This window comes from Daldinia caldariorum (assembly GCF_022478825.1).
Source record: "Daldinia caldariorum strain CBS 122874 unplaced genomic scaffold F4812scaffold_2, whole genome shotgun sequence".
Lineage (NCBI taxonomy): Eukaryota > Fungi > Ascomycota > Sordariomycetes > Xylariales > Hypoxylaceae > Daldinia > Daldinia caldariorum.
In genome coordinates, this window is record NW_025953038.1 from 907,007 (window position 1) to 932,977 (window position 25,971).

The window sequence follows — 25,971 nt, forward strand, 5'->3', positions numbered from 1 at the left end:
AACAATCTTTTTTCGTATTCTATACGTAAATTCTAGTATTGGTTCTTTTTTTTTTCGTACATAGTAGTTGCTTACTAAATTTCGCATCGCCCTGAAAACATATAAAGACGATGCCATTGTCTAGTTTCACTGTGGAGAAGGAATCGGACGACGATCCGCATTGACTGGCTTGGAATAGGGAATGTTACGTACGTCGATGATGTCGTAGGGATTAAATCTAGTTTGCGTCCTTCGATCCAAGGCCTCATATATAAGAGTAGCATTCCAACTCAGTCAAGATGACTTGGTGTGACATCCCTTTGAAGTCTACGAGGCGAGGAGGCTTAATATTACCGTAAAAGATGACTTCCTTACTGACTAACCACTCTTGCACCGCGTCTACGTTCTCGACGCCGACGCTCTTCGGCGCCGAGATCCTTTCCGTGGATACAAACCTGGTTACCAACTACAACTTCCCCGTCTCGGCAGATTGGCGATATACTCAGCCCTCCGTAAATGTACAGAATGCTACGTTCTGCAATGTCACGGTCACTTATACGCACCCGGGGTTGAACGACACTATCAACGTCGAGACTTGGTTGCCCGTGAACGACTGGAACGACAGGTTATACGCCCCAGGAGGTAGTGGCTGGACAGCTGGTCGTTTTATCCTCCAGTACGCTGCTATGGCTGCCGCCATCCAGGAAGGATATGCGACCGTTACGACAGATTCTGGCCTTGGAACCCCCCTATCTTCTGAATGGACCTCCCTATCTCAGGATTGGGTTGTTATTAGTCCCGGAAATCTGAACCTGGTTGCATTTGACGATCTTGGACATGTTACTCTGAACGATGCGGTAAGCGGACGCAACAAACATATTGGGAAATTTTCCGTAAAGATCACGTTGGTGCTAATACTAGAGTCTACGCACAGGCTACCATCGCAAAAGATTTGATCAAGAGCTACTACGGTCACGGTCCGTCTTATTCTTATTGGAACGGATGTTCTCAGGGCGGTCGACAAGCCAGCATCCTCGCCCAGCAATACCCCACGGTTTACGACGGAATTATCGCCGCGGCGCCTGCGCTGTACTGGGCCGAGTTGATGACCTCATCGGCTTGGGCGGCGTTCTATATGGATTCCACGAAACAATATCCGCGAGCGTGCGAGCTGACGAAGTTGACATCCCTCGCGATCTCTGCGTGCGACGAACTCGACGGTGTGAAGGACGGCCTCATCGCCGAAACGGAGGAATGCCGCAAGAATTTCTCCGCGTCGGACTACATCGGGACCAACTTTGAGTGCGCGGACACGAACACGACGATGGCGATCAGCGCCGCGGCGGCCGCCGTCGCCGAGAGTATGTGGGACGGGCCACGGTTCTCGAACGGCGACTTCATGTGGTACGGGTTCGAGATCGGGGCGGACCTCGCGAGCATCGCGCCCACGACGTGCAACCGGAGCGGGCAGCAGTGCGTGCCCACCGGCCGCGAAGCGTTCCTGCAATTGTACCAGGGTTTCATACTGCGGGACACGTCTGCCAATATCACGGAGGTCTCGCCCGAGGAGTTCGACTACATGTTCCGCACCCTGAAGCGCATCTTCAGCTCCTCGATGGCCGCGACGGATCCGAACCTCGCAGACTTTAAGAACGCGGGCGGGAAGATGATGACGTTCCACGGTCTGGTAAGTCATTATTCCTACCTATCCAATACATTTATCGTACCTAAGTAGGTACCTAGGTACCTATTTAAGAGAAAAGAAGATACTAATGATAGAAAACAATATCAGGCCGATAACGCCATCACACCAGCCAGCACGCTCAGCTACTACAAGCAAGTCTCGCACCTCGACAACACGACGTCCGACTTCTTCCGGTACTACCAGGTTCCGGGGCTCGAGCACTGCTTCGGCGGGGCGGGCGGCCAGCCCACGAGCATGTTCGAACAGCTGCGGCAATGGGTGGAGAACGGGACGGCGCCGGAGTCGAGCCCCGTGATGATAAAGCAGTCCGGTAACGCGACTCGGGCCGAGATCATATGCCCGTATCCCAAGAAGGCAGTTTTCGAGAAGAACAATTGCACTAGTGAGGATAGCTCGGATAAATGCTGGAAGTGTAAATAAGAGTAGGTAGCGTTGTGTATGGATGTATGGATGTACCTATCTAGGTACCTAATGTATCAAGGGGAACCTTGAGCGTTTAGATAGATTGATGCCGGGATATAGGGTTGTGGAGGTGTATATCCCGGGAGACGGGTATGTAGATTTTTGGGTTTGCATTCGTGTAATTTAGTTTTTGACATAATACCTAATTTGAAAGATACTGAGTATACCTTACGTTAGGTAGTCTTGTGTCGTGTTCATAAACCGATCCATAGAAGGTCCTGCACAAATCAGACTGTTGGTTTTTGAAGGAAATGCAGTCATTTAGGAGTCAGGACAAGTATATGGTTTGACACAAGTTTCTTGTCATATTAGGAATATTGCTGATTTACTTTTTATAATTGTAATTCGTCTTTCTTTAGTTTTCGCCCTGTTTTCTTCATTATCGTGTATTTTAGATAACGGCTTCGGTGCATTTATTTTGGTAAGCGCTTGTGATAATGCGTTGCAAACAGCACTTAGACAGTAAGTAAAACCTTGAGGTTCCGCAGCATAACTTTTGATTCAACGCACAATAAAGGTATTGTGTTCATACATAATAGAAAAGGGGTAGTATACATAATACACCTCTTTCGGGAGTCTTAGCTAATGTACCTAGGTACTTATGTATGCACTCGGGTATGTACATAGATTCATAAATACGTGTATGTGCACGTGACTTGCTTTAATTGAGATTAGGTACTTGCATATAGGTACCTAAAGACATCTCCAAGCTCCGGGATAACTGTAGCGCCGACCCCAGCCGGGGGTTACAGGCGGAGGGTCACTTCCAACCTCGAGACTCGGACGTAGACGGCGCCCGATCCTTGCGAAAGCCAATTCAAAGTTTTATTTTCTCAACTTCACATACGGCACTGTATTTGGAACAAAAGCTTCCGTGAAGCCACAAGCTACAACGGAGCCAATTACCTTCCAAGCTCGAATATCCCACGATTCTGAGGTCCACCACTTCCGTACAGACTTACTAGGTCCAAGCTCAGACGAACCTAGTGACACACCAAACTTCACTCTGCCTATCGGAAAGCTGGTCCTTCGACGGCCGTGAAGTTTCATAAAAATAAACACCAATCATTCACAACTGGCAATCCTCAAATAACTTCCCCGCAAAGTTAATTCGAAGTTTCCAGCTTGAGAGAAATCCTAGAAGCTAATGTTACGGAACCTTTTCACAGCATCTTGGTGAAATCTTTTGTCCTTATTGCGCTTGGTGTTATTGGTTTTACGGTCGCAGGTATTCAAACTTGCTTCCTATAGGCCGATCCGATCCTGTTAAATCAATACTGCTGCACATAGCTTGGTTATAGGTCAAAGTGCCAAAAAAAGGCATTCCAGACATCCACGATAGGGCAATGGGTTCTCCACGTACTGCGGTCCCTAAACCGGGACCAGCAAAACTCACTCCCGGAGCGGGTTTAGACGAATGGCTCGAGCAAGCTAAGCAATGCCGCTATCTACCGGAGCCAGTCATGAAAGAGCTTTGCGAAATGGTGAAGGAAGTTTTGATGGAAGGTATGTTAGCTTTCGGAACGCGACAAGTCGATTTGCTAATCCGACTTTTGCCCATTCTAGAATCCAACATTCAACCCGTAATCACACCAGTGACTATCTGCGGTGATATCCACGGTCAGTTCTATGACCTGCTCGAGCTATTTCGCGTCAGTGGTGGCATGCCAGGCCAACCTGCGACGGAACCTCCTGCGACTTCCACAGCCGTTATCACATCAGCCGATATCGAGCCTCCGACAGAGATAACAAATCCGAAGCTAAAGAAGAAGATAAAGAAGCCCAAAACACCAACTGGAGATGTTCCGGGACTTCCCAGCGATGAATCTACCAATGTGGAAGAAGATGAGGAAGAGGGCAACGAGCCTGGGCAGCGCAATTCCTCAGATGCTGCGCCGACTGTGTCAAATGCTGATGCCCGTTTTGTGTTTTTGGGTGATTTTGTGGATCGAGGTTATTTCAGTCTCGAAACATTTACACTACTTATGTGTTTAAAGGCCAAGTAAGAAGTTCCTGCATTTACATTACATAGGTACTTACCTAGGTAGGTACCTAAGTTATGTGTTATATTCTAACGTATCCCAGGTATCCGGATCGTATTGTTCTCGTCCGTGGAAACCACGAGTCTCGTCAAATTACACAGGTATATGGGTTCTACGAAGAGTGCCAACAAAAATACGGAAACGCTTCTGTTTGGAAGTCGTGTTGTCAGGTCTTCGATTTCCTGGTCCTAGCAGCCATAGTGGATGGTGAAATTCTCTGTGTCCACGGAGGTTTAAGTCCTGAAATCCGCACTATTGACCAGATCCGCGTCGTAGCCCGAGCACAAGAGATTCCTCACGAGGGTGCGTTCTGTGACCTTGTTTGGAGTGATCCTGAAGAAGTCGAGACCTGGGCCATCAGTCCGCGTGGTGCAGGGTGGCTTTTCGGTGATAAGGTTGCAACGGAATTTAACCATGTTAATGGGTTAAAATTGATTGCCCGTGCTCACCAGCTTGTTAACGAGGGCTACAAGGTAAGACTGCCTTTTTAACATGCTCTTGATTTTGGTCTAACCGTATGCTAATTTGGTATAACAGTATCACTTTCCTCAAAACTCGGTTGTCACGGTCTGGTCAGCTCCAAACTACTGCTACCGCTGCGGAAACGTTGCTTCCATCATGTCGGTTGACAAGAACTTGGACCCAAAGTTTAGCATATTCTCAGCTGTGCCTGATGATATGAGACATGTACCAGCAGGACGGCGCGGGCCCTCTGATTACTTCTTATGATGCATTATGCATGAGTTACAAAGACCCGCCACGGAATTTTGAAGTTCTTGATACCACCACAAAGGCGTTAATAGGGGAAGGCTTTTATTTATTTACTCAGTTTCCAGTCTATTCTCACAGCATGAAGGAATGATGAGCGGAGACCAAAGGGTATAGACACACAAGGCCCGGGCATATATGATGGCAGGAAAGGATGGGGGGGGAAAGGATAGGGGTCTACCATGGAAATGTAGCACCGTATTTCACGGTAGCGTTTTGATCTGTATAGTAGAACTCTGAAAGTGCTCTCTCTAGTACGTACCTAGGTAGTGGTCCAAGAGAGAGTCAAGAATGACCTGTGCACTTTGAGTTTCAACACTATGAATTCCGCTTTATGGAGCTATGTCTTAAGCTATGTCTTAATATGAACACTGCAACTTAACCTTCCAGACACTACAGTATAACTATTTCAAGTAATTGATTTCAATTTGCCGCATATAATTAAAGAAGCTAGAGACATGTCTCGGCTCCTTACTTATACTTGATACTGACTCTATGTGCAGGTATGGAATTATAAGTCTATACGGATAGCTGCATGTATTGTTGCGCAGACAGTGACGTTATATGGATAACCTAAGGTACGGTAGTGGGGGGTTCCGTACCTGTACGGATCCGTACTCCAACTGAAAGTCTCCAATCTCCAATCAGACCCCTCAATTTTCCAATCTACGCGCCACAGCGCGTCAGTCGCCGTTTCTAAGGAATAATTAATACTGCACAACATATTACTGCCTACCTAGGTACCTACATGTGTAGCAATTCTGACAATCGGAACTGCGAACCTTTTACGAAATAATTTTGAGGAAGAAGAAACACTCCCTACTACACAACTTACTGCTTCTATCAATATTCCGCAATGGCATCAAATCAGCAGTCCCTTCAGCGATCAACGACGCCAGCAGGACCACGAGAAAAGACATACTTTGAGCAGCAGCGGGAGGCGCTAATTAGTGAGATTGCTATGGTGCGTAGTCTACCTAAATACTTCCCTTCCCTCTTTTTCTTTTTCTTCTTTCGCTTCTCTTTTCACTTCATTATAACAGATAGGAGGTACTCAATCCTACTCTTCTCTCTCTCCAGAGGGTATGGATATTGAAGAGATACAAACTACCTTATACAGAGGAGCTACATTTACATATAAGCGAGGTACTTCTTACACACCTATGAATAAGCTGACTAACTCCCTCCTTTTACAGAGCTTCGAACATGTCCTCGCCAACATCAACAAGCTAAACCGGTCCCTTGAAGCCGTAGTCGCCGTCGGAAACGAGTTCTCCTCCGTCGAAGCCCTATGGTCCCAATTCGAAGGCGTCATGGCCAAGGATCCTGAGGAGGGTAACGCGGAGGGCGAGGGACAGGGACACCAAGATGGGCACGACGACGAGGCTGGTGAGTCGGGAGCGAACAGGAAAGGCTCTTGAATGAAAAAAACAGCAAGAAGTCCGTGACCGGATATCTATGCGCCTAACCTAACCTTATACGAATCACGAAGGACGAGGGGCTACTACGACGACATGATGAGAATAGAGAGGGGGATAGAGGAAAGAAAGCAGGTGATGATTATTTATCATGACGATACCCGCCGTGGCTAACAACTCAACTTAACCACGGCACACTACTACGACAACATTACATATCACAAAACTTACGAATCAATCATCACACATCACACCAAAAAATCTCAAGGAGCAGATTACGAAGTCAAACAAGATTATTGTGTGAATTTCTTTATTTCCTAATCCCATGCCATGGTCAAGTCAAGAAGAATCTCTCGCGCAACACAAAAGGAAACAGATCCCTCAGTATAACATGAATGGTGATACACTCGTTTTTCAAAGGCCAATCCTTCCTGTCTGCCTGCCTTACTCCCCTCCTTCTCGTCTCTCCTCGGCAATTCAACGAGGCAAAACGTGGGACTTTGTCTTTCTTCTCGTTGTCCTTCCTCTTCATTCTTCTCTTCTCTCCTATTCTCTTCTCCTCACGTCGATCTCAATAAAAAGAAACGAGGAAAAAAATAATAGGTAATAATGCGCCGGCCGCATCAGCTATTCGCAGAAAACAATGACCAAGCCGACCAGCCAGCCAGCCGGGGCGAGACGAGACGTCGAAGATAAAACACCTTGGCCCCCTCCTTGAACCCTAAGTCATTAGACCCTATACTGAAAAGGGAACAAAAATAATCGCAGGAACGCCGTGGTCGAAGAATCTTGTATACAAGAACCCTCTCACTCTCTTCCTTTTTCCCTTCTTTCTTTCTCGTCTCAGCCTTTCTCTTCTAGGGTTTGAGCGAAACAAAACACGAAGAAAAGAAGACCGAAACAGAAAGGGAAGAGGAAGAAAAAAAAGGAGAGATATGATAAAATAAAATATAAAAAAAAACCGGCAGTTCCTTACCTTATCCTTCCCGCTATCGTGATGACAAGAAGAAGCGTTTCGTCGAGAATGTGGAACAGCAAAAAAAAAGCAGCATGATGATAAAAAAAAAAAAAAAAAAAAAGAATAAAGTAAAGTAGTCAATGTGATGTCATGCAAAAGTTGATCATTAACCGACACTTTCTTTTTGCGTGAGTGTGTTGGTTGGTTCCGTTTCGTTTCGTGTGTCCATCCAGAAAGCCATTTGCCATGTGCCTTTGCCAGCCTTTGCCTCCGTGCCACCGCCGCCGCCGCCGCCAGCCGTCATCGTTCATCGTTCGCCGCCTCTTTCGTTATAATAAGATTCGGAATCGGGATTTTGCTTTCCATTGCATTGCATTGCTAACCCACGCACGTTTCGTTCCTCACAAGAAGTTGCAGTTCCGCTTCTTCTTCTTAAAAGTGCGGATCCCGGGGATGCCGCCGCTGTCCCGGTTGCTGCCGCCGCCGACGGAGCGGCTACCAGAATGGCTCCCGCCGGTAGAGGAGGGGGCGGCGGCCATGGCGGCCTCGAGGTTGCGCTTGTCGTTGGCGACGACGGTCTGGATGGCCTTGTCGAAGATCTCGTCGACGCCCGTCATCTCCTTGCTGCTGCACTCCATGTACTGCGCGCCCATCTTCCGGGCCACGGCCATGCCCTGCTCCGTTGTCACGGGCGTCAGGCCTTGCGTCTTGAGCATCTCGATGCACGTCTTCTTGTTCCGCAGATCCGACTTCAGACCGACGAGGATGAGGGGCGTGTACGGGCAGAAGTGGAGGACTTCGGGGTACCACTACATTTTCGCACCTCTGTTAGTATCTCCCATCTATTTACGTATTATTTCCTTTATAAGGAAGCCCCCCCCAAAAAGGGGGAGGGAGGAGAAAGACAAACCTTATCGAGGACGTTGTCTAGGGAGTTGGGGCAGTCGATGGCGAAGCAGACGAATATTAAATCCGTCTCCGGGTACGATAGCGGCCGCAGCCTGTCGTATTCTTCTTGGCCGGCGGTATCCCACAGCGCAAGTTCGACGGTCTTACCACTGGGTTGGTGGGTTGGGTATGTGATGTAATTTTCAAAGACAGTCGGGACATATTTCTATACATCGATGGTTAGCTTTCCGGGAAGAGTGATTGTGATACGATATGCTCTAAAACTTCACCCGTGGGGAAAAGGGGATGGAGGAGGGGAAAGGGGAAGAGGGGGGAGAAAAAGGAGAAATAAGACTAGTTATTGTAGGTATGAGACTATAAGGGCCAGATCTATCATCATCCCGTCTTCGTCTGTCCATCTTTCTTTCTTTCTTTTTTCTTCTTCTTACCTCTGGGAAGTATCCTTGACTGTAACTGATTAGGAGACAGGTCTTTCCGCAGCCGCCGTCGCCGACCACCACGATCTTCTTGGAGTATGCGGGAGCGTCCGTGACGTGGGTCGCCGACGATTCTCTACCCGTCGACGCGCTCATGACTGTGCTAACTGTGCCTTCGCTGGACCGCGTGTTACGCCCTTCTTTGCCCGTCGGCCGCCTCTGGACACCACTATCGTACTTCTCGCTCGCAGGTTGGCCGCCGTATTGGGAATTGCGATATTGGTGGTTAGCCATGCCGATTGCGCCCCGTTGGCAAAAGAGACAGAGAGAAACAGTAATTTGTCCCCGGTATAGTAGTTATGAAGTACTTCTGTGTTTTTTCTGTTTCCTCTATTTTATGACCCGGGATTGTTTCGTATATGCGTATATGCTGGCTAATTTTATCCCTATTAAAGTCAGGTCGGGGTAACACCTCTTTAACCGTCTTAGTGATTAGGCGAATATACAATGGTAGAGAGAGGATTTTGTTTCGGCGGGCCGAACAATGGGGGAGAGGGGTGAGAATTAATAGATGGGATGGAATGGAGGTGAGACCTTTTTTTTTCTCTTTTAATCCCTTTTGTGTGTAGTGTATATATGTATGATCGAGGTTCTGGATTCGAGGGACTTGTTTGTTTGAAAAAGGGCAGAAACGGAATTATCATGCAAGAGAGGGCTACAAGCAAGGTTGGTTTGGGGGGCAGAATGTGGACTGTGGACTGTGGACTTGTGGATTTGTCTGAGGCTGAGTTGGTCGCAATGGTTGGTTGATTTCGTTGATCGGGCTTCTGCATTTCGTCAGACGTCAATAGAAAGGTCAATTTGGACGTCGACAGGGCAACGATTTTAAACTCCACCCATTGTTTCACCGTTTCAGCTTGCATAAATCATGCCCCACCTTCCCATCAAGGTAAACAAGCCAATTAGACGCCTTAAAGCCTTTAGCGCCATTAGACTTATCCCGCTAATGTTCCTTAGAACATGAACTTTGTGCATTTCATGCCCCACATACTCAACTTACCAGCCACTTCTGCCACTTTTACAAAGCCCATAGCCCACTTAGTCCCACCAGGTTTTTGAGGCGCTTGACGCCCAACGCTAACGTTATTCCGTACTCAAAAATTTCTTTTTTTTACCAGCCGCCTTCTTATTTCTTTTCTTCATCTGTCCAATTCAACTTTCTCGCGCTGCCAAGCTTATTGCGAGTAAAACTCCCTCCCGACAGAATTCTGCGGAAAAAGATCCTTCAGGATGGCAACCTACGATGTTAGCCCGCACAAGTTTGTAACTCTAGTGTCGAGTGATGGCTTCGAGTTCGTTGTGCTTCGCGAGGCAACCCTGATCAGCCGTGCTATAAAGGGCATGCTGGATCCGAAGAGTATAGCAAATCCTTCTCGGTTCGAACCTTGAATTCCCGGGGAAATAGGACTTACAAGTGTTAGGCCAATTCTCCGAGTCGCGAACTGGTCGATGTGTCTTCGAAGAGATCAAGTAAGTTAGGAATCATGGGAAAATCATCTCATCCCGCTCATCCCACTCCCCTGTTCGCATTCGCATATACATTAGGTACATATGTGTCGTCAGTGATGAATCATAAATATTTCGCTGTGTTCTTACTGACAGACCGTCAATGTGGTCTGGATGACAGCCAACTACACTTGATCTGAGACACCACATGTATCCCTTCGGCAATTCATACTGTTGCCGCCACTTATCACTTCTGTCGTTCTCAAAAAAAGGCGACCCCGGGGCTAATCTAACCTCACAGCGGAATAGTGCTCGAGAAGGTAGTTGAGTACTGCCACTACTGGTACAAGAACCGAGAGAGAGAAGACGTCCCGGACATGGAGATCCCCGTCGAACTCTGCCTCGAGCTTCTGATGGCCGCAGATTTCTTGGGAATCGACAGTAAGAAAACTAGCCGCTATGTTTGTACGACTGAAAAAGCTTACCATTTGAACCTCTTTCACCCTACCCGCAGAGCCAACTTAAAGCTACTTTATGACTACCTCCTACATGAGATGTGTCAACTTGGCCAATGGTTAGGATAGCAGTAGGTGAATTTGGTGTTTGGGATAGGACACCGGCGTTTATCGGCGTTATGATACCACGGACACAACGATTACGATAATTTTTTTTTCCTCGAAAAGTCCAAGTACAAGGTAGTAGTTTGGCGAAGATCAAATGGAACAGGGTTATTGATTTTTCTTTTCAACGTACTCTTTGCCATGATTCGAATAATTGGTAGGTCTAACGTAGATAAGAAGCAATCAGGATGTGTTTTTTCCTCCTCCTCACTATAACCCCATCTAAGCATATGCGTTCAACTCTTAACTCTTCCGTGGGTTGAATGTCTATAACGGATGGAAGATTAATAATAATCCCCCGTCACTCTGCGTGGCTTGTGTTTCTCTGTAGAGACCATGCTTTTTAGGAGGGGATACATCTCTATCAGATCTAACCTAGTAGACTCTATAATAAAATTCTACTTGACGATCAAATCTATTCCTATATATGTATTAACTGTGTCTGCAAATCTTCTCTCCCATGTCAACGGTAATGCTGGTGTCATCAAGACATGTGAAAATTTAAAGCCCATGGAGAGACGTCTTCAACGAACTATGAATGCTAAGAGTAAGCTAAGCCGTTGCCATTAGATGATAGACATAATACCGGGTAAAACGCCAGTCTGCAATATTCAGCATATACCAGGTAGTTTGTACATGAACATTCTCAGAACTCAACATCAGTTTTTCCGCCCATGCCATCCCCCGCGACTTCCACCTCGCCCCCCGCCGCCCCGTCCTCCCCTATGGCCACCGCGCTTTCCTCCTTTCGACCCACCGCCGCCTGGGTTCACCCTTGGCGCTTCAGGAGCTGGCCCCTTCTCCTTACGTGCTGCTCTCTCTTCGGGGCTCGCGTCCCAAAGATTCGGCACACCGACCAATTCGCAAAAGGCCGCGGTCTGGGGGTTCGTATACTCATTCGGCTGGTAGTTGACCGTCTCAGGGTCAACTCCGGGACGGTGTGGCGGAGCGGTGTGAGTGAAATTATTGGGCACGACCAGCTTATCCGCGCTCACGATGTTTTCCTCTACCCAAGCGCGCTCTTTGTCTATCAGTGGCCGATATGCCGCCTCTCCCAAATCAGGAGGCGTCTGGGCTTCGGGGTCGCCTATGGTCAGATGCGGTGCGAAGACACGGGTTATGGCAAGCCACTCTGGATCGTATTGTAGAACGTAACGTCGGTTTTTATTCTTCGACGGCGGGAACTTAGTTAAGTGTGTGGGGTCGACAGGTGCTAGCGAACACAATTGAACATATTTGCGTCCTGGGATACACTTATCTAACGCAAGGAACCGAGTGGTGGTATTTGTTATCGTGGGTGGGACAGGCTGCCCCGGAATGACCTTTGGTTCGGATGGCGCCGGTCCAGCAAATGATGCTGGAAGTTGTGCACGAAGTTCGTCAGATACACCGCCTGCAGCGCCTGTGCTTGTGTCTTGTGTAGAGTTGGCCGCAGTAGCTGGTTCAGTTGGCTCGGCTAGTTGGTGGCCATCCTCATCATCTTCCATATCAAGGTCAATCTCATCTGGGTTTGCGGTTGCCTCTTCCGACGTGGCCGGTACAATTTCTTCCTGTTTTGTTACGGGTTCATCGGAAGGCGTCTCTTCGTCTTTTGGAGGCTCGTATGTCTTGATAGCAGCATATTTGCAGTGCAAGTGTGCAGAGAACCAGTATGCCGGCCTCAGTCTATCCATAACATATGTAGCTGCCGGATTCCCCAGAGTGCCATCGGCGCTCTCCTGTTTGAAATCAGGTTTCATCTTCCACAGCTTAGAATAATCGCCATATTTCTCTATTTCCCTTGGCCAATCGTGGCTCAACCCAACGTCAACTTGCTCGCGGAGCAGCAAGAGTTTGCGCACATCAAACTCACGTACGTGATAAAAACTCTTGATATCGTCCTGGTTGAAAGGTAGACGTTCGTGATGCGGCTTGCGGTAATCGTAGCCCTTCCAGATACCGCTCATCGCTGCGATGCGTAATGGGCCAAAGCGCAGTACGTTGGCGGCGCCCATGTAATACATCTTAGGTGCGACCCAGCCGCCATAATACAGCTCCCACAGATATGAGCTAGCTTCATGGTTTCCGGCGATGAAGATGGTTAAGTATGGGGCCTTCTTCTTGCCGCTATAGTATGCCGGAAAGTCCCCAAGCCGGCGGTACTTGGCCGGTACCGCCATAACTGAGAGATCCGCTGCATTGCGAGTAGCCTACGTCTCTTGTTAGATCTTGTTGACTAGGATTTATACTATATGAGGCTTATTATATGATTATGTATTACCTGGAAATCACCGCCAATAATTAGGAGATCTACACCATCCCATCCTCTCTGTTTAGATGAAGTGGCTACCGAAGCATATATTGCGTCGAGTGTGCCATGACCCTGTGCGTTTAAAAACAAAAATAATTAGAGTTATAGGTATATAGTCGCCTAGTCATTCGGAGTAAACTTACACAGCCTTCATAAGCAATTCGCACACCGTCGGCTTCGTACAGATTATCCTCCATGGCCTGCTTTTTAAGAGTCTTTGAGTGGGACTTGTACCGAAGTTGTAGCTTTGTGTAAAGAAAAGGCCCAAAGCGATGCTGTGCTCTAGCGCCAATCGACACTAAAAATGGAATTGTCGCAGAGCGCCATGGGTTGCACCTGCTCACTATTATTGACATAAATGCGTATTATAAGGCTTCCTTGTCGTCGTTTCCAACTTACATTATGCTAAAGTTGCGTTGGAACTTCTACAAATAACGTGATAGAAAAATGTGTATCGCAGCTAAGAAAGAAGCTTTAAGCTCGTGTGGGGACGATTAATGCTTGTACTTGGTGCAACATTACATAATGTGTACTATGTACCTCCTACGCCTACATGTTACCTTCTAGGTACCTCTGTCAATTAACTTAGGTACCTCCTACCTAGGTACCTAGCTGTAGGAGGTACCTACCTAGGTAGTGGGATGATCGGCTTCCTTACGTTAAGGTGCATTGGCTGATTGGTTACATGGTACCTCATCTACCAGGTGACCTCCAGGGCTCGGTCTCGACCTATGGAATTATGAGGTAGTCACTGCCACACATCTCATAGGCTACAGCGATGTCAAGACAGTGCACGGAAGGCGCGTTTACCTTTAAGACGTTAGGTAACTGACTTGGGATCTTGATACTGAACTTTATCATGTAACGTAGAACTCGGCCCATCTTAACCTCAACTTCAACTTTAACCTCGTCCTCATCCTCACTTCACCTTCTTATTTTCGTTTCAATAAGTAGCTACTTATAAGATATAAGATTCACACATCTACAAACTCCCCGAATATATACCTATACCTGGCATTACTTCAATAACTTGGTTTATTCTGCCGTTGAATCTCGGCCAACGGGAATACCATACCATTACTGTAGGGGGTACCCTAACCTAAGAGGAAGGGGAAACAGTTTAGCCATGTCGCATTCCATAGTCCCAATACCAATAACAATCCAAGGTCGATACTTTTGGAGAGGTATCGAGCGGGTAAGTTGATATTACGATTTATCACATATATAAATTGTCGTCAGTTAAATTCTAACTGCAAAACACATGATCAGTTTCTTATAAACGGCGTCGCGTACCACTTCCATGAAACCAATTCGGTGTCATGCTCGGATGCATTAGTCGACGACCGGATACATGAGCTCGAACGAATTCTCCCATTATTAAAAGACCTCAAGATTAATACTTTGTTCATTAGTAGGTTGACTCCAAATGAGCATTTGGTTTTCATATCTCATCGGGGTAATAAGGGGCTCACAATAGTGACCAGGCCATATTGACGAAACGAAAAGCCATAGTGCTTGCATGAATCTCTTAGCCCGGCATGGAATATATGTTCTAGCCGTAAGTTTTTACCCTTCTGATTTCATCTGTTGAATCCGACAAGGCAATCATTCAATTGCCTCTCATAAGTATCTAAACCTAGTTGTCGGTTGTGCTTGGTTGTGCTTACATATTGTGGGTGGTCATAGTCCATCGAATCGATTTGCTACCCGCTTAGCAATCAAGGAGCTTTGAGACCATACACTTCAAACTTTATGCAACGCCTCTTTCAAGTTGTGGAAAAGCTAGCGCACTATCCCAATCTATTAGGCTTCGCCATATCAACCGACTTGATCACATCTGAAACGGAAGAAGCTACTGAACCTTTTGTTCGTGCAGTAGTGCGAGATGTCAGACAATATCTCACCCTCCTAGCAGCCAAGAGACACCAGAGAGTCGTCCCGGTTGGGGTCATATCGCCGGCAGATACTAGGTCCTCCGTGAAAAAGCAACACAGCTACTTTTGTTCGGGAGCCGATAACGAGTCGATCGAATTCTTCATTGCAAGTATCCATTCTTCAGTACCTACATGATAGCTAAGTGTAAGTATTAGGCTACGTTGCTAACCTACTCTGCTTCTTATGATCTAGTTTTACAACTTCTTCTGGGCTGGTGAATTTACGATGCAGGCATCCGGATACTCAGAGCTAGTTCACATGTTCTCCTCGACGCATATACCAGTGTCATTTGTATATGGCAACAATAGTATTACTCCACGCGCGTTCTGGGAAACTTATGCAACTTACTCGGATCCCGGGATGTTACGCGTGTTCTCAGGCGGCATTGTGCACGAGTTCTTCGATGCGATTAACCACTACGGTCTCGTGCGACGGTCAACTTTACTGGAGGACAATACCCCACGCTACCGAAAGACTAAGGACTTCCGGAACCTGTGCGATAAGCTGAAAAAGTCCTTTCAGTCGCTACCAACTTCAATGCTGGTCCGCTCCCGTCCCGTCGAAGCGGCTGCCATGTCGGGAACGAAACCCAATCCGCCCCACCCCGGCTGGAATCAGAGGCCAGTAGGATCTGTACCACGCAGCCGGGTAAACTGGGCCGAGATCGAGACGCAAATTACCGACGACAGCGAATGGGTCGATGCGGGTAAGGAGTGGGTGGACCTAACCGTGGAAGATCTCGCGGACTCTATGTGGGATAAGTTAAACATCGACGGAATAGGTCCCTAGATGAAGCACTACATGCAGAACGTTAATTTTGCAAGAGGTACTGGAGCGTGGCGTTTCATCAACGATGAATGTTTATGTGAAGCACTTTCTCAAGTGAAGCGATTTGAATATACTAAATTAAAATGACGGGTGTTGAATTGTTAAATGACTTTCGACGAGAAGCAAAATAAAAATAATGTTGATCCTAATTTAGGTACCCTACCCCTTTTATGGAGGCTAAAGAATCGCGGAAGAATAGCCTATGTCAGTTTTACTCAGCACAATGCATATTAGGTGCTCGACCTGCGAATAGAATACTCCAAAACCTTAGGACACGATCTTGATTAAAACCATGATAGGTCTTGATATAGCTACGGTATTTAAAAAGAAAAGAAAAACAAAATAAAAAACACTTTTCTATCCCCGGTAGTAAATGCAGCTCCTATATCCATTTCCCCAAACTTCAAGCAGGTATCTTCATGCTACATAAAATCGCAAACATTCTCAACCCCATTTTTACAACAACCCGTTATGAAGTGCCATTCGTAGTAGTAGTAGTTGTAGTTGTAGTAGCCGCGTCCGCCTCGTACCCCTCGGTCTTCATATCCCGAAGACCCAAATCCTCCTCCTCCTCCTCCGTACGCTGGTAGTCCTCCGTCGTGATCTGGGGGTCGTCCTGGTCCGGGTCGACGGCTTTCTGGACGTAGCTGCTAGCGAGGGGGTCGGTGAGGATGACGGTGAATTTCTTGTCGCCCTTGATGGCGGCGTCGATGTCCTCGAAGAACTTGGTCCACTGCGACCTCTCGTCCTCGGGTAGAGAATCGCCTCCCTCCGAGGTGCCGGTCTCGAAGATCTGGCTGTGGAGGTCGTTGCGCACCTGCGTGAGCAAGCCCTCCACGGTGGTGAATCGGCCGCCTAGTGTGCCGGGGTTCACTTGGAGGTTGAGTTCGGGGCATTCGAGCGCGCAGCTCTCGCTCTTGAGGATGTCTCGGGCGAGGTCTTCTGCGTTCTCAACTTTCAGCGTGATCTTCTTGCCCAGTTCTGGTATTTCTCCTCCCGTCTTGACGTCGTTGGATCGATATCCGCAGTCGGCACAGACGGTTGACATCAGGACAACAGCCTTGAAGTGAGGAATGTCCACCATCTTCATATTAGTTGTGCAAGGATGCATGCATCCAGGGCAAGTAGCAGGGAATTCGTAGACCTGGTCTGGGACGATGTCGTCGTCGTCGGTAGTTTGACCAGCGCCAGGGGCCGGGTTCGTAGGGGCTAGACCTAGGGCTTCATTCTGTTCCGGAGTGCGTAAGTATTCGCGCTTCTCCCATTTACCAACACCATCACGCATGTTAGGAGTGATCCAGGAGTTTCCTGCTGGGTCGTCAACTAAAAGTCGGAACGGGAAAGCCTCTCCCGCTAACATCGCTCGGCCTTTTTTGATAATCTCGTCGACCTTGGCAAACACTTCGGGCGATTGCTCTTTTCGCGCTTCTTGTCCAAGTTCGAGGTCATCCACAACTCTCGTCAGAAGACCCTCAACGTTCGTAAGCTGCCCACGACCCGGAGGAACTTCGAGGTCGAGCTCAATGAACTTGACGATAGAAGTGTCGGATTTGATTACCGTCCTCTCGAAGTCGGCCATTTCGGTAAGTCGCAAGATGTAGCTTGAGCCCTTGGGCTGGATGGTACCGGCAGATTGTATCTCGGAATTCGCGAAGCCGCATTTGTCGCAAGAGAAGGACATAAGTATAACTTCGCGAAAATAGGGGATCGAAGTGAGAAGCATGCGTGTTATGCCCTGTACAATGTTAGTATGAGGTTCCTCGACATTGAACATACCTTAGGTAGGTGAGCATTCATCCTCCCCCGAAAAATTACGTACATTTTCATGGCAGTTCATGCATAGTGACTCAATTTCTTCGACGATCTTCTCATCGTCGCCGTTTTTCTGCGCTTCCCCATTTGTTGTTCCGTTCGTTCCATTCGTAGTAGGGGCGAGGTGTCCAGCTTTTTGGCCAATGGCCTCGAAGAAATCGGTCGAGGTGACGGTCGTCGAGTGTTCAGATTCGTCGGCTGCGGGCATTTTGAAAAATTGTTATTCTTAAATTTTATTCTTTAGGTTATTTTTTGGAAAAGGTGAAGATTTGATTGTTTTAGGTACGCGTCGCCTAAATATGTATGTGTGTTGATTGACTGGTTTTTATTCTTGTTTGGCTCAAAATTAAAAATTTGGAGGGGTATTTTGTCGCGGTAGCGCGGGGTTATGACATATCTTTTACCAGCAAAAAGGCTCATCAGTGGCATACAGCACCACAATCGCCCGAGAGCTAGTGATTGCTAGCCCCTGTTAGAAAGGTCGAGAACTATCCCTCCCCTGATACCTCTCGTAAGCAATGTTAGGTGGGCACCTAAGGTACATAGTACCTAGGTACATAGTGATGTATTGTACCTAGGTACCTAACCCCATTAACAGGCGGTAACTTGTACCCAATGGAATTCCATCCGTAGAATTATTTCGACATGAAGTCACTCAAACTCAAGCCGAGGCCGCTCTGAGATTTCGATGCAGAAGATTGGGCTTGCTGAAGTAAAGCCTGGAGTCCTTGCTTTCTGCTCTTCGCCCTCTTCTTGCTACTAGCGTTTGCAGAGGTTTTCACTGGTTCGGGAGGTGTAGGCGCATTTCGCGCATTCCGATGAGAGACGTCTAAACTCAGGGACTTCGTCGACTTTAGTGGACGACGCCTAGATGTAGGCGGTGCGAGAGGAAGTATGAAATCGGTGTATCTACTACACATTCCGCAAGTAAACCTCTTTCGATGTTGAACGGTCGACATGCTTTTTTCAGTTACACCCTTGGAAGTGCTATTCTTCTTTTTCGCTTTTCTTCTTTTGAGACCCATGTTACTCTCAATCTTCAGTTCACTCCCTTGGCCTGGGATCATGATATGTCCACAAGCACCGCACGCGTGTTGTCTCTGTAAATCCGACTGCTCCAAGTCATTGTGGAATAACAGAGAGTTTCTTTGCGCCATAAGGTACGCTGAGGCTTCAGGCGCTGTCTTCACAAGAAGGTGGGCAGCATCAGTGAGAAATCGAAGGCTTTCCGGTAAAGTCTCGTTCGTCATCTTGAAAATCCTAGTTGAATAGTTGAATAGGGGTTATAGTTTTCTACATTATGCTTACGGGCCAAAAGGGACCAAAAGAGAGTTAGGAAATTTTGATGACCCACTGAAAGTTAACTCCTAGGTATGCAGCAAAGCATCTTTAAATGCATATACACTCATGATTGTAATGTGTACCTATATACCTATATAAGGGATAGGTAACTACCTAGGCAGGTAGTGCTTATCGAAACTCGCATCCTATTTTTGTGAAGTCACAATCATATAATTCTTTAATCCGTACATCAAGTAACATTGATCAACAAGTACTTAGCAAAAGGAATGTCTCTACTCCCTAACATTAGGTACCTAAATAACACATCCTAGAAGCAACAGTCCTTCCCTCGAATCTCTATGTGTTACCATCTACTAGCTTGCTCGTAGGTCTTAATGGCAACTTCGCGGCCGTATAAGCCATATCGATCATCTTCGCCGTATTCATCGAGTCCTCGCCACTCACCCATTGTCTTGCTTCACTACCGTGGACTTTATTAACAAATTCCTCCAGCTGGTATCGGTAAGTCGTCCAGGATGGCTCGCCCGGTTGGTCGATGCCAACTTCTTTGAACGTGTAGGCTTTAATTGTCTTGCTATTCGTCCACTTCTTGATGGTCTTTCCGGACTTGTCACCAGCCTTCCTCGTTTGAAACTCGTCGTCAATACGGATAGAATGGAAAACTGAGGGCATGACGAAATTTGTGAATTTGATCTTCCGTATGCGAACCACTTCCTGATCCTCGGGTACCTTAACTCCTGCGTCGGCACTGGATACCACTATGGGGCTGTGTTCCACGTGAAGGTTAGGTGACAGGTGATCAAACGGCGCTTTCAAATCTCCCTCCATCTCTCCCCGTCGGCCACCTGGAAACCGATAACGCGCCTTGAAAAGCTGATCGCATCTTGAATCAAATTGAGCTCCCTGGGTGAGACATTCTTCGCACTCCTCTGCCACAACGCCGAACACACGAGTAAGAGCGCTTGCTGTGTATGCTCCAAGGTCCAGGAGTGCGCCTCCTCCTAGGTCATACTGGTATCTGATGTCGTCGGCAGAAAATTTCCAAGATGGGACCCATAACACCGCCTTCGCACTGGAAACATTAGCGGGCGATACGTAGGACATAAAGGTAGTCCAAGCTGGATGGAAAGCATAGTGCGCAGCTTCAAGTAGAACTGGCGCTTTAGGGCCGTTGATGATCGGATTCTTAAAGAGAGCCTCGGCTTCTGTTACGTTGTTCACTGACGGCTTCTCCAGTAGAACATGCTTTCCAGCTTTGAGGGCCCGAAGTGCCCACTCAAAATGCAATCCGTTAGGCAAAGGTATATAGACGCAGTCAATATTGGGATTATCCAGTAGGTCTGTAAATGATGACACATAAACATGATTAGCACTCGATCTGAAAATAGCATAACTACCTCCTAAACAAGTAAGATAGCGAGTCATATACTGTACCTTGGTAGTTAGCAGATACTTCTGGGATGCCATGCTTTTGAGCATACGCCTTCGCCTTCTTGGGATCTCGAGCAGCTACAGTCTGAACTACAACATCTGGATGGGATTTCGCCGGAAGAATAAGAGCCATCGGCCCAATATCAGCAGCGCCAAGTATTCCGAACCGAAGTGGAGCGGCCGACTTGGATGCTTCGGGTGGATTAAAAATCAACCAGTTACGGTGTACGAAGCCGAATAGAGATGCCATTATGGGCGAATATCCTCTGCTGATGAACCGGTGAAAAGAAATTAATCTCAAAGGATTTCGACTGAGAAGTTGAGGATGAAAAGTAGATCTAGCAGGTGCCTAGTTGTGAACTATTTAACCAAAACTAATCAACCGAGGATATCATCATATGCCCTAGGATACTACCTACATAATCTAGACAAGCAGGGATGCAGATTATTAATCCAACCGACTTGGAAAATTCTCTACTCAAAACAGACGCACACATAAACTCGGATTATACACTTATTTCCAAGAGACAAGGGACTATCAAAGCATAAGCAAAAACTTCTCCAATCACAAAAGACAACTGGTAACGGACAACGGCAGATCGTCAATTCAAGACTATCAACATGCGTACTGAAAATTTACAAATGCCAAATAGTATCCAAGCATCCAATCATGAGCATGCAAATATCATGTCCGTAAATACTTTTTCAATTAGTCCTCCGCAGCCATCACCTTTCATACTCCTCACTGTACCATGTCGCAACGCATTTATAGGAGGCCGTTAAGGATGCCACCAACGAGCTTAAGAATACCACCAATGAGACCCTGGAGCTGGCCAACAAGACCGTTGATCTCATTAGCAAGGGGGCCAACAACACCGGCAACGACCTTAAGAGCGAAGCTGACGACGGGCTTGGCAACGGGCTCAACGGTAGAGAGGACGAGCTGGATCTCGGGCTTGACAGCCTTCAGGACATCTATTTACTTGGTTAGTCTCAAGTCGCGAAATTAGCTGCATTTAGAAGATAGAACATACCAGCAGGGACAGTCTTGGTGATCTGGTCGACGGTGGTCTGGACGCCGGTGGCGATGGCAAGAACACCGCTTAGAAGCCCGGAAACAGCCTTGAGCTCATCATCAACCAACTTGGGAACGTCCTGGGTAACAAGAGGCGCGACGTCGTTGACGATCTTGGTAATATCGCCGGCAAGGGTAACGAGAATTTGCTCGAGCTGGGGAATGAGCACAGTAGCGTTGATGCTGATGTTGACATCCAACAGGTCGGCTATTGGAATTTGTTAGTCAGAATAACCTAATAAATTTATACACGGTATCTGAAACATACTGATGGACTTGAGTTCAACCTCGACGGTCTTCTGGACAGTGGCGACGGTGTTAGTGGCCGTGACGAGGACCTCAAGAGCACGAGCATCGTGCTGGTGAGTAGCCGGGGCGGCGAAGGCAGAGCCGAAAGAGACGGCGGCGAGGGCGAAGCTGGAGAAACGCATTGTGGCTGACGATTGGTATCGACGGGAAGATTATAGTATTAAGCTGGTGGGGAAAGCTGAAGAGCTTGATATCAAAGAATGACTATAAGTTGGAAAGTAGAGAGCGACTTGATAGGAGTACCTGAAAGCTGATGATCTTCGATGTGATGAGGAAGCAAGGAAAAAGCATTTGATGGTGATGCCAGATGAGGGTAGATATATACCCCCCGAGGCCACCGACTTCCCAAGCACAAGTTCATCACCCCTGAGTTTTGCCTTCATCTCGTTCACCCGGGCCATTGCCATAGTTGATTCTACTTTCGACCACTCTGGTTGAGTCTAACATACCTTGCGATGTCGTCACTAGTCAGGGACTAGAATAGCGATGAGCGTTTGCTCTCTTCTCATTTTGCTCACCAGGGAGATTCAAGCCTAACCCTTGGCGAACATGGTTAACACATGGTAGAAACGGATACCAGCCGGATGGATCCAGCTAGGTTGTGGATAATACTGTTTTTTCCACCGGTTTTCCACGAGAAAAGCTTGGTACCGGATTATCGTCTAATGGCTTCCCATTTCAAGGAGAAGTGGATCTATCAACCGTGCGCCGTGGTCCAACGGGGCGGGCACTAATTCAAGGGGTTATATTACCCCCCGCATGGGCAGCCGACATGGTTGGAGAGACGATCACAATGTTACCTGTCAACCCCCATGCCGGAAAATCCGGTACTAATCACCCTTACTATTTTAGGTACTTATGTACAATCTAGACAATACACCAAACGGAGTACGCGATGTTAAAAACGCAATTCGTCTAAAACTTCTTTGTGAGCTAGTGCGAATTGAATAGTTTAATGATATGCCCACTCCAATCCACACCAGCTACTGAGAAAAGAGGCATTCTGGTGACTATCAAACTGCCTAGAGAGCCAATCCCAGAAGGTTCCTGACAGATAAAACGGGGACGTCGAGAGAGCCCTGCAACGTCGGGAGGCTCACATTGGTTGACACATGTCAACACTGAAATATCACGGAGACACAGTCATGTTACCGTCGACGATCTTGATACTACCTTAATTCATGCCGGCGCCATTTTACTCACCTACATTGAGACATTAGGCACTCACCGACTTCAGTTATTACTCAGGACTCTACTCGTAATAGTTGCAAATTTCAATGGGCATATTACCTAGTATTATCTGCGTACCTAACTTTGCCCCGTCTAGCCTAGTTCTTCATATGATATCTTTCATACTAATAATAAGCTGTCTAGACGTGATGGAAATTGCGTGGATGCATACTATTCGACAAGAAATTTAATCCTACAGGGGCGCAACATTCACACTCGATCCCCAGGTGCATATTATCAAACAATAACATACCAAGGTTTGAAGTGGTATTATCACCAAGAAACATCAACCAGAGATTCCTCTCTTTTCTTCCCCTACGTTCAAGAATGACGTAAGGTTGGAATTCAGTTTTATGACGTTGGAATTAAAAGTGAACAATGCGATGCGGTGTGACCGGTGTTACAATGTTACAATGCTACCATAGCTCACCATAATTAGGTAAGGGGCCTCCTTACTGGGTAAGGTTTGAGTGGGCAAGGGGTAGACTCCTATTCTCCTATTAACGCACCTCGCTAGGTAGATAAATATTCAGTCGGTAATCCATAGATGTTTGATTACTTCAATGTCTTTATTCCGTCAAGCCCGGGACGGGATAAGAACGGAATAATTTTTTTTAAACTACCCGGTCCTTCGGAGGGTTTCAAGCGAATTATTGTTTACACCTGACTTATAAGCCTCCCCTGAATTGTCCAGACTTTAAACGAACAACTGCTGCCTCAGTAATGTTAGGGGTACGGGTGTCACGTCGCAGAGCATATGGTCACGGAAACAACTTCATTGTTCCGCGGTGGAACTCTAACTGGGATAGCTCTGAAGCCAAGGCTATATAAAAATATCTCCTTTGTTCCCAAGGAGTCTCAAGTGAGGCTCTGAGGCTCCGAGACTTTTGACAACGGGTTAGCTTTGGCAGAAAATACTCCGATTGATACGAGTACGCAATTTGAATGTAGTACGACGTTCCGATATCCATGTAGTTAGCGAAAGTGAAAGTCATCGAATATAACTAATAAGATCTCGAAAATGTAGCAAGACAGATAGTCATAGCGTGGATGGGGGCCGAGGGAGCCGACCTAAGCCTACGTGATATCAGCAACCAGGAACACGTTCTTCAAATGCCGCATTAACTAATATGAGCGCCTTACATGTTACAATTTCTCTTGAGCTTGATGTTAAACTCCCTTACGTTCCAACCGAGATTTGGTGTAGTACTCGGTAGATACTAGTCTTGTGATACTCTCATTGCCTTATGCATAGGCTTATTACCCCAACAAAAGGGAAGGATATGGAGATACGGCGTTGGGCTAACGAAGTATCCAGGACGACACCCGTACGCTACGAAAGCATTCGAATCGAAGATACCATACGACTAGAAGAGGCATACACAGGAATATGCTTACCAATACCCTATCCCAAAGTAATCTATTGAGGCGTTCAGAGGCTTGAATTGAAAACGAAGAGCAGTGGTAGCAGACCAGGTTTTCTTTGACACAAGCATGGTTTCTGTCTGAACTCTGACTGAGCAGATGCACCGACAATGCCTGGGCAACAATAGCATTTAGATAAAGCCAAGCAAAGTAGGAATAAATCAATAAATGATAAATAAATAATATAATCTTGAAGCCTTTGATTAACAGTATAGTCTATTATACAGTGTCGTTAGGTACCTACTTGGTATGTTGATCCCTTATACCATCTTTGCCAATACTTCATCAGTCCACGACCACAGTTCGCGACCTAACTCCTCACTTTTCGCAATCTCATCCAGCTTACCTCGTACACCAACAGGTGTATAATACGCTCCGCTTACCAGCTCATCTCTCTTCGCGCCTGCCGCCGCCCAGAGCTGGTTCAGGCGACCCTTGCTTTCGTCCACTACACCGTTGCCTAGTAACCAGCTCGTGCCATACACGAACGCTTTTCTCATCGGCGGTAAGTTGTTCACGAGATCTGTGGTGACGACGCCCGGGTGGATGGACACGGCCTTGATCTTGGGGTACCGCCGTCCAATCTCGGCTGCGTATATTACATTAGCGATCTTGTTTTGCCTATTGAGGAGTTCCCCCCAGTTAGCTCTGTTCGATGTTTTGATATACCAAGATATTTATTTGCAGCTTACAGCGACGTATTTCGCGTGTGTCCCCCAGTGAAACGAGAGAAGAGCGCTTACCCGTAACGAAGGTTGAATCCCATCATGGTAAAATCCTCCTGCTTCGTGCGGATCGTGGCAAAATCTACTCCGTTTTTCGGATGTGCTCGCCAGCCGGCGGAAGTCAGAGCGACGACTCGCACGTCGGAGTCGGGTAGTTCTGTGGTTCTCTGTAGGACGGGTAGGACTTGTTGGATAATCATGGCGTGCGCAAGATGGTTGACTGCGAAGTGTATTTCGAAGCCGTCCTCGCTAACGGCCGGTGGTAAATCCATGATGCCAGCATTACATCTAGGTATTGGTATTAGTTTGAATTTATGTCGTTTCGTCAGACTGAATTTAAGGTAGAAAAGGCAAAGGACTAACACTAGAATATCGAGACGGTCATGAGTAAACCCAGTACAAGCTTTTTTAACTGAGGACAACGAAGTCATGTCCATCTTAAGGAACGTCATGCCCACCGACGGGCTGGTATTCTTGATCTCGTCGATAAGCGCCTGACCGGCTTGCGCGTTACGGCCTGCGAAGTAGATATGGGCAGGGTCATGTTTCGCAAGAGCTCTAACTGAAGCTCGCCCAAGACCAGCAGTGCCTTCAAATAGTTAGATAACCATATTTCTAGGGAATGCCAAGATATCGTAATAACGTACCGCCTGTGATGAAGATGACTTTGTCCTGTAGAAACGGAATGTCCTTATCCGGATCGAAGTTAACGCGCGGCATGTTGACTGATGATGCTTAGAACTTGGTGTTCTTCAAAAATATTTAGTTATGAATATAGCTACCTAGTATATTTTAGTATTTCGATAAAGTAGTAAGTTGTTTTTAT

The 25,971-nt window shown here is 47.1% G+C and overlaps 12 protein-coding genes across 12 annotated transcripts; 5 read left to right on the forward strand and 7 right to left on the reverse strand.

Annotated features, from left to right (window-relative positions):
• The first annotated feature begins 32 nt into the window (after nucleotides 1-32).
• On the forward strand, nucleotides 33-2,730 carry F4812DRAFT_413320 (tannase and feruloyl esterase). Its single transcript, XM_047932782.1, has 3 exons — nucleotides 33-836; nucleotides 914-1,666; nucleotides 1,772-2,730. Exons 1-3 carry the CDS (start codon nucleotides 342-344, stop codon nucleotides 2,102-2,104), a joined length of 1,581 nt encoding a protein of 526 aa, XP_047793577.1. The 5' UTR covers nucleotides 33-341; the 3' UTR covers nucleotides 2,105-2,730.
• Nucleotides 2,731-2,881: 151 nt separating this feature from the next.
• Nucleotides 2,882-5,334, forward strand: F4812DRAFT_413323 (Metallo-dependent phosphatase). Its single transcript, XM_047932783.1, has 4 exons — nucleotides 2,882-3,652; nucleotides 3,713-4,148; nucleotides 4,232-4,661; nucleotides 4,726-5,334. Exons 1-4 carry the CDS (start codon nucleotides 3,493-3,495, stop codon nucleotides 4,915-4,917), a joined length of 1,218 nt encoding a protein of 405 aa, XP_047793578.1. The 5' UTR covers nucleotides 2,882-3,492; the 3' UTR covers nucleotides 4,918-5,334.
• Nucleotides 5,335-5,610: 276 nt separating this feature from the next.
• On the forward strand, nucleotides 5,611-6,543 carry F4812DRAFT_171722 (DASH complex subunit Dad1-domain-containing protein). Its single transcript, XM_047929950.1, has 2 exons — nucleotides 5,611-5,920; nucleotides 6,153-6,543. The coding sequence occupies exons 1-2, from the start codon at nucleotides 5,813-5,815 to the stop codon at nucleotides 6,375-6,377; spliced, it is 333 nt and encodes a 110-aa protein (XP_047793579.1). The 5' UTR covers nucleotides 5,611-5,812; the 3' UTR covers nucleotides 6,378-6,543.
• Nucleotides 6,544-7,428: 885 nt separating this feature from the next.
• F4812DRAFT_171822 (ras-domain-containing protein) lies at nucleotides 7,429-9,046 on the reverse strand. Its single transcript, XM_047929951.1, has 3 exons — nucleotides 8,670-9,046; nucleotides 8,243-8,446; nucleotides 7,429-8,141 (listed from the first exon to the last, which is right to left on the reverse strand). The coding sequence occupies exons 1-3, from the start codon at nucleotides 8,949-8,951 to the stop codon at nucleotides 7,734-7,736; spliced, it is 894 nt and encodes a 297-aa protein (XP_047793580.1). The 5' UTR covers nucleotides 8,952-9,046; the 3' UTR covers nucleotides 7,429-7,733.
• Nucleotides 9,047-9,738: 692 nt separating this feature from the next.
• Nucleotides 9,739-11,178, forward strand: F4812DRAFT_413341 (POZ domain-containing protein). Its single transcript, XM_047932784.1, has 4 exons — nucleotides 9,739-10,074; nucleotides 10,139-10,187; nucleotides 10,465-10,604; nucleotides 10,678-11,178. The coding sequence occupies exons 1-4, from the start codon at nucleotides 9,948-9,950 to the stop codon at nucleotides 10,686-10,688; spliced, it is 327 nt and encodes a 108-aa protein (XP_047793581.1). The 5' UTR covers nucleotides 9,739-9,947; the 3' UTR covers nucleotides 10,689-11,178.
• Nucleotides 11,179-13,527, reverse strand: F4812DRAFT_413345 (lariat debranching enzyme, C-terminal domain-containing protein). The gene is made up of 3 exons (XM_047932785.1): nucleotides 13,217-13,527; nucleotides 13,044-13,145; nucleotides 11,179-12,972 (listed from the first exon to the last, which is right to left on the reverse strand). Exons 1-3 carry the CDS (start codon nucleotides 13,427-13,429, stop codon nucleotides 11,443-11,445), a joined length of 1,845 nt encoding a protein of 614 aa, XP_047793582.1. The 5' UTR covers nucleotides 13,430-13,527; the 3' UTR covers nucleotides 11,179-11,442.
• A 308-nt stretch (nucleotides 13,528-13,835) lies between these two features.
• On the forward strand, nucleotides 13,836-16,098 carry F4812DRAFT_413348 (glycoside hydrolase family 72 protein). The gene is made up of 5 exons (XM_047932786.1): nucleotides 13,836-14,268; nucleotides 14,343-14,484; nucleotides 14,558-14,631; nucleotides 14,760-15,113; nucleotides 15,201-16,098. Exons 1-5 carry the CDS (start codon nucleotides 14,200-14,202, stop codon nucleotides 15,795-15,797), a joined length of 1,236 nt encoding a protein of 411 aa, XP_047793583.1. The 5' UTR covers nucleotides 13,836-14,199; the 3' UTR covers nucleotides 15,798-16,098.
• F4812DRAFT_171930 (zf-ZPR1-domain-containing protein) lies at nucleotides 16,084-18,069 on the reverse strand. Its single transcript, XM_047929953.1, has 2 exons — nucleotides 17,656-18,069; nucleotides 16,084-17,571 (listed from the first exon to the last, which is right to left on the reverse strand). Exons 1-2 carry the CDS (start codon nucleotides 17,854-17,856, stop codon nucleotides 16,306-16,308), a joined length of 1,467 nt encoding a protein of 488 aa, XP_047793584.1. The 5' UTR covers nucleotides 17,857-18,069; the 3' UTR covers nucleotides 16,084-16,305.
• F4812DRAFT_171929 (uncharacterized protein) lies at nucleotides 18,070-18,966 on the reverse strand. Its single transcript, XM_047929952.1, has one exon. It carries the CDS (start codon nucleotides 18,896-18,898, stop codon nucleotides 18,284-18,286), a length of 615 nt encoding a protein of 204 aa, XP_047793585.1. The 5' UTR covers nucleotides 18,899-18,966; the 3' UTR covers nucleotides 18,070-18,283.
• A 90-nt stretch (nucleotides 18,967-19,056) lies between these two features.
• On the reverse strand, nucleotides 19,057-20,783 carry F4812DRAFT_413355 (NAD(P)-binding protein). Its single transcript, XM_047932787.1, has 2 exons — nucleotides 20,385-20,783; nucleotides 19,057-20,290 (listed from the first exon to the last, which is right to left on the reverse strand). The coding sequence occupies exons 1-2, from the start codon at nucleotides 20,629-20,631 to the stop codon at nucleotides 19,287-19,289; spliced, it is 1,251 nt and encodes a 416-aa protein (XP_047793586.1). The 5' UTR covers nucleotides 20,632-20,783; the 3' UTR covers nucleotides 19,057-19,286.
• A 12-nt stretch (nucleotides 20,784-20,795) lies between these two features.
• On the reverse strand, nucleotides 20,796-22,106 carry F4812DRAFT_171988 (uncharacterized protein). The gene is made up of 3 exons (XM_047929954.1): nucleotides 21,725-22,106; nucleotides 21,416-21,664; nucleotides 20,796-21,356 (listed from the first exon to the last, which is right to left on the reverse strand). Exons 1-3 carry the CDS (start codon nucleotides 21,885-21,887, stop codon nucleotides 21,148-21,150), a joined length of 621 nt encoding a protein of 206 aa, XP_047793587.1. The 5' UTR covers nucleotides 21,888-22,106; the 3' UTR covers nucleotides 20,796-21,147.
• Nucleotides 22,107-24,680: 2,574 nt separating this feature from the next.
• On the reverse strand, nucleotides 24,681-25,865 carry F4812DRAFT_455385 (oxidoreductase; the record flags this gene model as incomplete). The annotated part of the gene is made up of 4 exons (XM_047936811.1): nucleotides 24,681-25,068; nucleotides 25,164-25,433; nucleotides 25,509-25,734; nucleotides 25,793-25,865. The coding sequence occupies 4 exons, from the start codon at nucleotides 25,863-25,865 to the stop codon at nucleotides 24,681-24,683; spliced, it is 957 nt and encodes a 318-aa protein (XP_047793588.1).
• Nucleotides 25,866-25,971: the final 106 nt, after the last annotated feature.

Bases quoted from the DNA above. Each gene is read 5' to 3' on its own strand.
- F4812DRAFT_413320 (XM_047932782.1), top strand. From the start codon at position 342: ATGACTTCCTTACTGACTAACCACTCTTGCACCGCGTCTACGTTCTCG. The intron at 837-913 runs GTAAGCGGACGC...GTCTACGCACAG, and splicing joins ATGTTACTCTGAACGATGCG to GCTACCATCGCAAAAGATTT. The intron at 1,667-1,771 runs GTAAGTCATTAT...AAACAATATCAG, and splicing joins TGATGACGTTCCACGGTCTG to GCCGATAACGCCATCACACC.
- F4812DRAFT_413323 (XM_047932783.1), top strand. From the start codon at position 3,493: ATGGGTTCTCCACGTACTGCGGTCCCTAAACCGGGACCAGCAAAACTC. The intron at 3,653-3,712 runs GTATGTTAGCTT...TGCCCATTCTAG, and splicing joins GAAGGAAGTTTTGATGGAAG to AATCCAACATTCAACCCGTA. The intron at 4,149-4,231 runs GTAAGAAGTTCC...AACGTATCCCAG, and splicing joins CTTATGTGTTTAAAGGCCAA to GTATCCGGATCGTATTGTTC.
- F4812DRAFT_171722 (XM_047929950.1), top strand. From the start codon at position 5,813: ATGGCATCAAATCAGCAGTCCCTTCAGCGATCAACGACGCCAGCAGGA. The intron at 5,921-6,152 runs GTGCGTAGTCTA...CTCCTTTTACAG, and splicing joins TAATTAGTGAGATTGCTATG to AGCTTCGAACATGTCCTCGC.
- F4812DRAFT_171822 (XM_047929951.1), bottom strand. From the start codon at position 8,951: ATGGCTAACCACCAATATCGCAATTCCCAATACGGCGGCCAACCTGCG. The intron at 8,447-8,669 runs GTAAGAAGAAGA...ATCGATGTATAG, and splicing joins GTCAAGGATACTTCCCAGAG to AAATATGTCCCGACTGTCTT. The intron at 8,142-8,242 runs GTTTGTCTTTCT...GCGAAAATGTAG, and splicing joins TAGACAACGTCCTCGATAAG to TGGTACCCCGAAGTCCTCCA.
- F4812DRAFT_413341 (XM_047932784.1), top strand. From the start codon at position 9,948: ATGGCAACCTACGATGTTAGCCCGCACAAGTTTGTAACTCTAGTGTCG. The intron at 10,075-10,138 runs GTATAGCAAATC...TACAAGTGTTAG, and splicing joins GGGCATGCTGGATCCGAAGA to GCCAATTCTCCGAGTCGCGA. The intron at 10,188-10,464 runs GTAAGTTAGGAA...CTAACCTCACAG, and splicing joins TGTGTCTTCGAAGAGATCAA to CGGAATAGTGCTCGAGAAGG.
- F4812DRAFT_413345 (XM_047932785.1), bottom strand. From the start codon at position 13,429: ATGTCAATAATAGTGAGCAGGTGCAACCCATGGCGCTCTGCGACAATT. The intron at 13,146-13,216 runs GTAAGTTTACTC...TTAAACGCACAG, and splicing joins GAATTGCTTATGAAGGCTGT to GGTCATGGCACACTCGACGC. The intron at 12,973-13,043 runs GTAATACATAAT...CAAGAGACGTAG, and splicing joins TTATTGGCGGTGATTTCCAG to GCTACTCGCAATGCAGCGGA.
- F4812DRAFT_413348 (XM_047932786.1), top strand. From the start codon at position 14,200: ATGTCGCATTCCATAGTCCCAATACCAATAACAATCCAAGGTCGATAC. The intron at 14,632-14,759 runs GTAAGTTTTTAC...GGGTGGTCATAG, and splicing joins ATGGAATATATGTTCTAGCC to TCCATCGAATCGATTTGCTA. The intron at 15,114-15,200 runs GCAAGTATCCAT...CTTATGATCTAG, and splicing joins AGTCGATCGAATTCTTCATT to TTTTACAACTTCTTCTGGGC.
- F4812DRAFT_171930 (XM_047929953.1), bottom strand. From the start codon at position 17,856: ATGCCCGCAGCCGACGAATCTGAACACTCGACGACCGTCACCTCGACC. The intron at 17,572-17,655 runs GTACGTAATTTT...AACATTGTACAG, and splicing joins GCATGAACTGCCATGAAAAT to GGCATAACACGCATGCTTCT.
- F4812DRAFT_171929 (XM_047929952.1), bottom strand. From the start codon at position 18,898: ATGACGAACGAGACTTTACCGGAAAGCCTTCGATTTCTCACTGATGCT.
- F4812DRAFT_413355 (XM_047932787.1), bottom strand. From the start codon at position 20,631: ATGGCATCTCTATTCGGCTTCGTACACCGTAACTGGTTGATTTTTAAT. The intron at 20,291-20,384 runs GTACAGTATATG...CATCATTTACAG, and splicing joins AGTATCTGCTAACTACCAAG to ACCTACTGGATAATCCCAAT.
- F4812DRAFT_171988 (XM_047929954.1), bottom strand. From the start codon at position 21,887: ATGCGTTTCTCCAGCTTCGCCCTCGCCGCCGTCTCTTTCGGCTCTGCC. The intron at 21,665-21,724 runs GTATGTTTCAGA...AAATTCCAATAG, and splicing joins GGTTGAACTCAAGTCCATCA to CCGACCTGTTGGATGTCAAC. The intron at 21,357-21,415 runs GTATGTTCTATC...CCAAGTAAATAG, and splicing joins CACCAAGACTGTCCCTGCTG to ATGTCCTGAAGGCTGTCAAG.